Below are 11,129 nucleotides of genomic sequence, written 5' to 3' on the forward strand. Positions count from 1 at the left end.
GGAGGGCTGTGATGACTCTTGACTGTGAAGGTGAAAGGAGAGTGAGTACTACAAGCATTGTTATAAGCAAAAAGGAACAAAACTACTAATACTTGTCCATACTAACACAGAAAAGCTTTGATAATACAATTCAAACTTTGTTTAGGAAGTTCTCCTAGTTTCTGCTACTTTCCTCTGGTGTTGTTGTACTTCCCATGTTCATCTAGTTCTAAAGATGAACACTAAGTTAGGATGAGAGAGGCTCAAAGCTGGTTGTCAGCATCCCAAGGTCTTTGCAAAGAGGAATAATGGTTATAAAAGTTGTCTCTAGTTGACAGGAGAGACTTTATGTTGATTGTCTCTTCCTGCTCAATTTTAAAAGTCCACTTAGATTTATTTTTATATGCTTCTTTATCCCAGCCTGCCTATATGACCTTTTTCAACATTGGTTCTCAGTTTCTCTATTTTATTCTCTTTGTTTCTAAATCAGGTCTTTTACAGTGCGAGGCAGCTCTTCTCTAGTGACCTCAAGAACTGTATGTGTGTTTCCCTGATGCTTTAGATGTGGAGCAACATCATCTCATATACATAGTTACCTTCTTTCTCTGAAGTTATTCTGGCACCTGACTTTTGATGAAAATATGATACCCAGAAACTCACACCTGTGGGTGATTCTTATTCTCAGGAGTTCTTTTCCCTTTGCCAGGATGTCAGAACTGGAAGACTTAGAAAATATTCTACCCACACATACATTCTTACTGTAAGAAGACAGCTGGTACTTCTTTCATCATCCACAGTACACAAACAGGTAGATAAAAAGAGGGAGGGCCTTAGGTTTGGTGTGAAAGTATTCATGTGGTCTGACAACATGAATTCCTTCCTTGGGAACTTTGTGAAGCATAAAGATCTTTGATCTCTTTTCATGCCTGTATATGGATGCCTTAGCTCATATCGAGAAGACATGGATTGCACTTCATTACATGTTACTGTTTTTATGCATGTATGTAAGAATTGCATGTTCAGATTCTTCTTGGGCTTTTTTTTTTTAACATTTCTTAGTACTCAGCAAATGCTCTGACTGTGCTGTGAGCTAGAATTGGAACTTGGAGTGCAGAAAATTTGTATTAGGTTGGCTGAATAACATTTCTTGGCATGAACACAAAGTGTGTATTGTATGAAAATGCTTCTTTTAAAAGAAGTCGTCATCTGAAAGACTTAGGATCTTGTGAACATTATGAAATTGCTGCTATGTTCCCTTTTCCCTTTAAAAGTGTGTAGGCAGATGTGCTTCTGAGGGGGCCTTAATTCAAGCCTTGTGTCTGCTTTCTCTGGGTCTGGGGAACATCTTTTCTCTTTTTACCTCAGTGCTGGACTGATGCATTGCTCTCCATAGACATAACTGCTGCTGAGCATGCTAAAATGGACAGGAAAAAAAAAGAGGATGACGTAAGATATTTCCTTTCATTAAAATCTCCTTTGTATTACTAGACCTTCTTTTGTCCCTTTGCCTGGCACACAGTGAGACATTTGACCCTCTTGGGTTGACTGACTGATGCTTTAACAAGAGCCTTGTGTTTATATTGCTCTACATATTGTTACAGAAATAAATTAACTGAAGCTTCCCAAATGAGCCAGCAATAAGAAAACAAAACACGTTGGTCTGCCCTTGCAGCAGCAGCACTAGAAGGTCATAATGAGAAAATTGCAGTTTGAGGCTGGAAGGACTGAATGTCACAGGACAGCTTCTAAAGGGCAGCACAAAGTTACCTCAAGTTCATGACATCCAGCGTGTGATTGTAAAGAAGCGGGGTCTTGCCCTATGGAATTCTGAAATCGACATACGTTATAATGAATGGCAACTTGGAATATTTGCATACAGGTTTCTTCTCTCAATTATGTTAAATTTAAAGTTGAATTCAGATAAGTGGAGGTTTTTGCAAGGTTGGTTGGTTTGGGGTTTTGTTTTGTTCTGGTTTTTGGTTGGTTGGTTGTCTTTTGCTTTTCTTTCTGGTGGCTTATTCTAAGTTAAGTAGAGGTTTGTGGTTTTGTTTTTTCCCTTAGTGGGTGGTAAAAACTTTCCCCTAGTGAAGAAATACATGACTCTTCTACACCTAGAGAATATCTGGCCAGAATATGGCAGTATTTGAGATGTTTATGCCTTCCTGTTTCAGTGCCAGAGATACATGCAATAGCCTTGTTTTTGTCATCTCAGTACCCAGACTGTCCAGGTGACCATGGTCTAATCTTTTGATAATAGTATCAGTGGTCTATTATAATGAAACAGTAAAGTATTCCTGCTGGAAACAAGTCTAAAAAAAGGGCATTTGAGAGGATTATTTCAGGAAGCCTTAAGTAGGCTATGCTGTTGCATAGCAACAGAGCCAGGCAGTCCTTAGACTCTAAAGCAGTCAGAGTACACATGGGAACAGAATGCAAAAAGGATGGAAACCTTGAAAAAATGTAAGGCTGAGATGAAGACAAACTGAAGTGAAATGATATGCAGTGCAGAATTTGAATTTATCATGTGAGAGATAATAAATCGAACTGCTGTTAAATCAAGAGCTGAAGTGCTGTCAGATAAACTGTGCTTTTTTTTTTTTGTAGCTTCATGGTAGCCATTAAAAGAAAGACAGAAAATCTGGTGGCTGAAAAAACTAATTCAGATGTAAAGTAGATGTTAAATGCCTTCAAGAAAAGGGAAAATGCATGGAGGCGTTGGATTTTTTTTTACTGATGAGCCAGAAGTTGACCAAATATATTATGAATGAAATATTAAGGTACCGTGGCACAAAAAGACTGTTATTAAAAAGCTACTTGTCTCACGTTCACAGGTTTCCAAGATGGCCCATGGTATGTATCTTAGCAAATACTGAGAAGTACAGTGTCATTGGGTGTATTCTTGGCAAACTCTAAGCTTGCATGTAAAATATGAAATCTCAACAGAAGCACATTGTAGTTTTGCAACTCTGCTTTTCGCAAGAGATAATTATTTCTTATTAAGAGCAAATAAAGGAGCCAATATTTAAAATCTGGTAACATAGAGCTGTTCATCATTTTGGTGTCCAAAAAGAAGGCTTCCCTTCCTTCCATTGCTACTTCTATCACTGCCCAAGAAGATATAGCAATGAGTTCTTCTGTTCTGGATGCTGCAACGAATACTTTGATGGTGAATCATGATTTTGAAAAGTAGTCACATGCAGATAGTTAAGCTATTGCAACAGAACCTGCTGAAAAGATTAATGATATAACGTTGCATCTGTCTAGTAGGTTACAATTTCTTAAAAAATTGAGAAAAATGCCTTGGAAAGGGACAGTTGCCCTCTGAACACTAAGGAAGAAATTTAAAATAGCTGAACTCTGGAGCTTTTATATACCTTGACTACATGATAGCTAGACTACACATTGTAATGAAACATGGAAGAATCAGAGCAGATAGACCTGGGAGAAACCTCATGAGAGTGCTGATGCACCTCCCTCTCCTCAGAGGATCAGTATATAGCCTGTTGTAAATGCTGTCATTATAGTGGTATTTAGGCATTTTCTTTTTGCTGGTCTAACTGTGTACTTTCCTCTTTGAAATTCTTATGTTATCTGCAAGCTGATGTTGTAGATGTTGTATCAATCAAATTGTCAGAATGCAGAACATCAGAAAACGCAAACTCTTGTTCGCTTGGGAATGGGAGCAGTGTAACAGGATGGATGACTCTAGCAAGTGAAGTCTCTTGTTCTGAGATTGGAAGGCAAAAGACCTTCCCAAATTATATCAAATGAGATTGTCCTAGAGGAAAACAGTAAGTTTAGTGATAGGGGTACTGCCTGGAGTAAATTATAGGCCATAACTATTTTAGAACTTGGCCCAACAGTAAATAGTGGAAACTGTTTTAGAGAAGGAAAATCAAAATAGTCATAGAAGGAGATGAGATTGGTCAAGCAGGACCTGCCTTTCACGAACCCTTGCTGGCTGGGCCTGATTCCCCGGTTGTCCCACACGCTGTATGATCACACTCAAGATGATTTGCTCCATACCTTTCCTAGAGCTGAGGTTACACTGACAGGCCTGTAGTTCCTCTGATTCTCCTTTCAACCCTTTTTATAGATGGAAGTCATATTAGAAGTCTCCAGTCATCAGGAACCTCCCCATTTGATCAGGACTGCTGTTGGATGGTACAGAGTAACTTGGCAATCGTGTTCGACATCTCCCTCAGTACCCTCAGGTGGATCCTGTTTGGCCCCATGGACTTCTGACAGTCTGGGTGGAGTAGCAAGCCTCTAACTTTTTCCACCTGTATCATGGGGGATTTATTCTGCTCCCCACCCCAGAATTCCACATCAGAACTCTGGGTATCCCGTGGGTAACTGATCTGACCGTTAAAGACAAATGTAAGAAGACATAGAGAACTTCAGCCTTTTCCTTATCCCTTATTCTCACCACATCCAGTAAAGAATGGAGATTTTCCTTGGCCTTCCTCTTACTGTTAATATGTTTGTAAAAACATTTTTTGGTTGTCCTCTACCACAGTGGCCAGGTTGAGCTCATAATGGGCTTTAGCCTTTCTGATTTTTCTCCCTGCATATGCTAGCAACTTTGCCCATCAGGACTGATTCCCAAGGGACCCTCGCTATCAGTGTCCTATACAGTCTGCCCTCCGTAAGTCCAAGGTAGCAGTTTTGCTGAGCTCCCTCCTAACTTCACTAATGATTGAGAACTGTACCATTTTGTGATCGCTCTGCCCAAGGCAGCTCTTGACCACCACATCTCCCATCTGTCCTCTGTGAACAGCAGGTCCAGCAGGGTAGGTCCCCTAGTAGGCTATTTTACCAGCTGCATCAGGAAGTTATCTTTCACACACTCTGGGAACCTCCTAGACTGCTTCCCTGGAGTGTATTGTATTTCCAGCATGTATCAGGGAAGTTGTTCCATGAGAACGAGGGCTGGTGATTACATGACTTCTGCTAGTTGCATGTAGAATCTCTTGTCCGTGTCCTCGTTCTGTTTTGGTGATCTATAACAGGATCCCACCAGGATGTCAGTCTTGTTGGCCTTCCTCTGATCCTTATCCACAGCAACTTGGCCTTATTATTCCCAGCCCTGATGGAGCCAGATCTTACAAAGTGCAGCCACGTCCCATTTAATTGGAAAAGTACTCAACAGTGCTGCATATTGTCTGTATGCCACTTATTGTTTCAAGATTCAGCTAGGTTCTCTGATGAGAATTATGTTGATAAATACCCTTACAGCTCTATCTGTGTAGGTTGGCACTTGTTGACAGAAGTGTCTGAGAGAAATAACTTGTTTGCAGCATGAATCCTGAATAAAGAAGACAGGGATACTTCATAAGCAAAACCCATGACTTTGGTGGTTTTTTTTTCCTTTTTACTAAATGTCCTGGTGTACCTACTGAGTTTTTGCAGAAAGGAATATTGAACTAAAATTAAGTGGTAAATGAGAGACCAAATCCTTGTGGTCAAAAGCATAGTCAATTTTGGTTAAGCATAGATAGAATATTTAAATCTTTGCCTTTTAGTTCTGTAGATCTCATTGGTCAGAATACATTAAAACAGCACTTATTGTAGAAGGGAAAAATATTAACTATTTTTTGAATGATTTCTTCATAAAAATTATGAGCTTATGAATATGCAACTTCATAATGCTTTTTTAATGCAAATTAAAACTACTTTTCATTTTTTCTTGTTAAAAAAGTCTGGGATGATAATTTTGTTTATTCTGTTTCATGGTTTATCAGTTGAGTTACCCAGTAAATTCCAGTAAGATATTATTGTCTTATTGCTCAATTGTGTCTGTTCAAAAACAGTACTGTTCCTTAGCATGATTGATGTAATCTCTTGTGGAAAAAGTATACTTTTATCAAGTTGCTGCTCTATTTCATTTGCTTCCAACATAGCAGTCCAGGTATTAGATGGAAATCTAAGTGTACGGGTAGCTGTGGAATAGAGCTATCTCCTTTCTGTCCTGTCTCTAAGTTAAAGCAGGATTTAGAACCAAAATTTATCTTAAAAGCATAATTATACATCTCTAACACAGACATGTTATTAAATGACAAGTTCTAGTTTGTTTTTCTGTTCCTTTATGAAAGCTGAACATAGATAACATAGATAATTATCTTTAAATAATGTGCTGATTGTGATACAACATTTAGCAGCCAAAGCCTGGGAGAGTTTTACCTAAGAATCCTTTAATTCAACCTCATTATTAAGCATGTGTGAGGAAAGAAGGGAAGTAAACATTGAAGGATTGTGCTTCTTAGACATACACTGCATCTTCACCAAGAAAATTGCAGCTCTCTTGTACTAGAAGGTAGCACATGTCAAATCTTGTAGACAAGCCGTGTATCAAGTGCTCATTCTTTCTCTCTGTCATCCATTTTAAAATAAAATATTGTTGCAAATTGATATTTTTTATTAAAGAGTTTTGGAGTTCTTTTAGGTAATTAATCTCTTGAAACCATTAAATTCAACAATTCGGGGTACTTCTAGCCCATGACCTGCAGAGACACTGATTTTAATTTATGTTGGTATGTCACGAACTTCATGTACTTTCACTTCTGAACTCTTGATAGCAATATCTTTGTGTTAAACTTCTTTCACTGAGTTGTGAAATCTCATCAAACTGGGATTTCATTTATGAAAGCCATCACTAAATGTTGGACTTTTATTTTTCAGTAGAACCCAAGTATGTAGAGGAAGGAAAAGAGTATAAATTTGACAGTTACCTCAAGAAATTGGAGGTGGAAAATTTAACAGAAGTTGTATTGCATAGACCAAGAAGTATTCAGAGAGCTTTCTATAAACACCAATGCTGATTCCTTCATACATACTTTATGATGCTGTTCTTGTCATCTTTTTCTCCTTCTGAGTTCTCTGAATACTAATTCTACTCCTCACAACGCTTAGAGTACAACTTCAGTTTCATAGGATATAAAAGTAGACCTTTTGCAGGTGTAGCATTGTGTTATCTGAGATAGTCATTTATAATAACAAAGATGTCATATTACACAGGCTAAAATCCAAGACTGCAAAGTCTCCTGTGATCATGCTGTGTCTCGTCATCCTCTGTAATTCTTTAAGAGCCTGAAAGTAATTTTCAACCTCCATAGGAGTTGAAAGGTAAAAGAAATTGAATTCTTTCATGCATTTTGAGAAGTTTAATGAAACTAGGAAGCTGAGGAAAGTGGCTTTATGATAATCCCCAGTGCTGCAGTTGACATTCTAACCTTTTAGCAAGCAAAATGGCTCTATGCTGGGGGATGCCTTCAAATGGTAACCGTGCATGTGGCAAAGGTTAGAACTAGATGACTTTTGAGATCCTTTCCAACCCAAGCCATTCTATGATTCTGTGGTGAGATGATATCTTACCGCTTACCTTGGTATCCAATTCCACAGCACCAGGTTTCATTTGTCCTTATTCTGACACAACTGCTTTCTTCTTGTTCTTGTTTCTGCTTCCTCTAGTTTGCTGATTCAGTTGGCAGAAACAGTGAGGTTTTCAGCCTTCTTTTTTCAGTTTCACGCATGTGGGAAAATGCTGGTTTTGTAACTTGAAATATGTAAATGGTAGAAAGAAAGCTGGGACCACAACGTTTTCTTCAAGAGTATCTGTTAGTGAAATCAGAAAATTTAAATTATGGTTCACAGAAGTATTTGCAAACTCGGTTTGTTCCACACAGAATGAAGAGTGGTGAATGGTAATACCTTAATGACTGATTCAGTGACTTTATTAGAGACTGATGGGCACTGTGGCAGTCACTGGAAGAGGAGCTCTCAGGTGATGTCAGTGGAGTTCCATATTAATACTGTAATGTCTCAGGATAATGCCAATGCATAACAGAATGGTGTTTGACATTTAAAAAAAGATGCAGACAGGAAAACTTGGAAGTGTTAATAAATGTGTGTTTGGTAACATTCTTTTTCTATTCTGGGTGTTGGTAGTAATGCCATATTGAGCCCATAGAAAATGAGCCTTTAAAATTCTCCACAAGTACATTTTGGTATGGCTTTATAGCTTGTTTCCTAGCTAAAATTAAGTTAAGCCTGAGAATTCCCCTGGTGTTTTCTGTTTTATGGAGTGTTTCATGAAGATGATAATTTCACAGAAGTGTAATCTGTGGAGTGCAAGTTTAGGGAGTTGTACATGGAGTAGAGCAGTCCTCGTTTTGCTAGTCTTATAGACAAATACCTTGTTCCGTCTCAGTCATGGACTTCTCTGCTTATTCTATTCCTGGTGCACTGACTTGCAGCTTCCAAAGTAGTAAAAGAGTATTCTGTGGTGGTTTTGGTTGGTTGGTTTGGTTCTGTTTTCTCTTCACCCACATTAAGCAAAATCAACAGCTTGGCCAGAGTGATACCTATGATGACTTTGGACTAACACTAAACTAGTGACAAAATCCAAGTTGTACATATATTACTTAGATCTTGTACTTTTTCTGCAGGCACAAGCAAATAGTAACTCCAGAAAGTTTCACTTCAGGCATTTTGTATTCTGATCTTGCCGGATGACATTTGTCAGTGAACAGGTCCTCACTGTTTCTTTTCACTTTTGCATTTTATATGCTTCGTTACCCCCTTGTTGAAATATTTGGTACTGAAACAACTGCACCTCTGGGGAAGAACAACTGCAAGCAAGATTTCTCATTTGCTTCAGTATTCTTGGGGTACTTCAAGAAGGAAGCACTGCACAAGAAGAAATGTACATGTGCTCATGAAGGCATTAGTATTAGTATAGTACTATTAGTTGATTGTGAGGCACAGCACCATTTATGCATGTCAGGAAGGCTTTCAGGCAGTGCTGACCCCTTCCATTCCTTGGGTGTTTGTTGTTAGGTTTTAATTTTTTATTATTTTTTTTTTAAAGCAGTTTCTTGTTTCATAGTGGTTGTTCATAGGAGTAAAATTACCATGTCAGCCATCCAGCATTTGGCATGAGACACCAAAGCTTGATAGCCCTGAACTTTTTCAAATACGTCAGTCTTGCAGTGATACTTGATACAGTTATATTTAGTCTTGATAAAATATGGTTTAGAACCCTCTTTTGGCTTCTCAGGCAACTTACATGTATCCCCTCATGCAGCTGATTGAAGTTGTGGAGGTGAGGGCTGGGATGAAGATGAATGGACAGAATTTGTGAAGGTAATTCAATGTAGGAATGAGCTGGCTCTTGTCTTATCTATCTATTTAAATAAAGAGTTTATATGAAATGAGTTTTGTTTTCCTTTTACTTAGAGAGATTTGCTGCTCTTAGTAGAGGCTTCCAGGAACTGTATATAGTAGGAACTGGTTAAAAGCATTTGTACACTGTGTGCAAATAACTACTCCAGTAATAACAGCTAAACCTACCTCTTCTGGCCACGTTCTCTCTTTGCAATATGTAAAGCCCAAGAAGAGCATCTTAGAACTGAAGGAAGCATATAGCTTTGGGGGTACTGCTGCTGTATGGTGGTTCCCCAATGCTGCTTTTCTTCAGAGTACTGCTCTACCAAAAAGCTTCCCTGATCGTCCTCCTACATCTAGACATAAAATGTGAGAGAAGTTACATTTAAAGCGTGTTAATCTGTTGTTTTGTTTTGTTTTGCAGAAATAAAGTATAAATAGTATAAATAGAACTACAGTGAAAATGGTATCAGCAAAAGAAAGTTGTAACCTATCTGGTTAAAGCTGTGGCAGACAGTCCAGCAAAGATGCAAATCATTCTCTTGCTGAGGTTGAAATACAAGTTTCCAAGTTGGCAAACTTTACATTAAGGCATATCATCACATATTCCATTTTGATATGAAAAATAACTTCTTTTCCATTGAAAAAGAATTCTGAGCTATATCTAGCTTTCAGATATCTTTTTAAGTCATGCGTTATAGTTCAGCTCTTGCCCTTTGTTAGCTTGACTCCACTCACTTCAGTGACTTTTTGGTCATGCATTCAATGCTTTGGTGTAGCTACAGCACCAAAATAAATGTGAAGAGTCCATATACAAAGCCAAAATTAACCATACTAAAGGAAGAGCAAATGCACAAAACATATCAGAGCCTGTGCATGAGCACATAGTGTTACCAGTTTGTACTTTCTTAATCCTTGTGCTCTGCTTTTTGTGCAGAAAAGAATTTTGTTCCACGCCCTACCTTCCTCCTACTTTCCAGCTAATATTAAAAGCAGAAACAGCTTTATAAAGAAATTATGTTGCTGAGGTCATTGCTTTTAGAAAGTGCTCAGTCGCACTTCATGAAGTATGATAAATGAAGTTGTTTAAAATATTGTTGAATACAAATTGCATAAAATAAAATCCACACCATTTTTTTTTGTTTGTTTGTTTTGGGTTTTGATTTGTGGGCTTTTTGGGTTTTTTGTTTTTTCATTGTGGGTTTTTTTGTTTGTTTGTTTGTTTGTTTTGTTTTGTTTTGTTTTGGCATACCTTTATGTTTCTGCTGTAATTTTTCCAGATTTAAAGATCGAGGTATCTCCTTTAGCTCCACACCCAGTCCTCTGCTCAGTGAGAGCCCTTTAGTTCTGCTTCCATAGCATCATCTGTTCTACTGGTCTTCTAAATGTTGGTGTTTTCTCTCACCCAGGTACTGCTATGTGGATATTTGTTAGCAATGACTGATGTGGAATCTACATATGCAGACTTTATTGCTTCAGGAAGAACAGGTAGAAGAAATGCACTACACGACATACTTGTGTCCTCTCCAGGTGGGAACTCTAGTGAACTGGCTTTAAAGCTATCAGAGCTGGATATAAATAAAGCAGGTGAGTGTGTTTTGGTCTTTTAATATATTAATTAAAATTTCATAAGAAAAAAAGTCCCTCAGAAAACAATTTTTTTTCCTGCAACTAGGATAAGCAGATATTGCCTGCAGTAAAAACACAGATTTCATAAAAGGGAAGGATACTTGTTGGCAAATAAGAAAGAACTTTCTGCCGTGAATGCTTGCTAGTTGAAGATAAATTTTATAGAAGAGGAAACATAACAAGAAAGATGAGGAAGTATTTATTAAGACCCAGCTTATTCATAGTGTCCTTTAAAAGGAATCTTTTCAATCTGTAGCTGGAAGGAGAGACCGTATGTCTGCTTAGAAGTTTGTGGAGGTTAGTTTTGTTTTCAGATACCAGAGGACAAAGAAATAATGATGCATTGTTTCTTTCAT

The 11,129-nt window shown here is 38.0% G+C and overlaps 1 protein-coding gene across 1 annotated transcript in view; it reads left to right on the top strand.

Moving 5' to 3' along the window:
- Positions 1–10,553: 10,553 nt before the first annotated feature.
- PKIA (cAMP-dependent protein kinase inhibitor alpha) overlaps positions 10,554–11,129 on the top strand; it is a 7,831-nt gene continuing 7,255 nt past the window's right edge. Inside the window, exon 1 of the mRNA XM_010709061.3 lies at positions 10,554–10,731. Coding sequence (XP_010707363.2) covers positions 10,581–10,731 — 151 coding nt within the window. The 5' untranslated portion in view covers positions 10,554–10,580. The remainder of the gene's footprint in view (positions 10,732–11,129) is intronic.

Source organism: Meleagris gallopavo, chromosome 3 (assembly GCF_000146605.3).
Source record: "Meleagris gallopavo isolate NT-WF06-2002-E0010 breed Aviagen turkey brand Nicholas breeding stock chromosome 3, Turkey_5.1, whole genome shotgun sequence".
Classification (NCBI taxonomy): domain Eukaryota; kingdom Metazoa; phylum Chordata; class Aves; order Galliformes; family Phasianidae; genus Meleagris; species Meleagris gallopavo.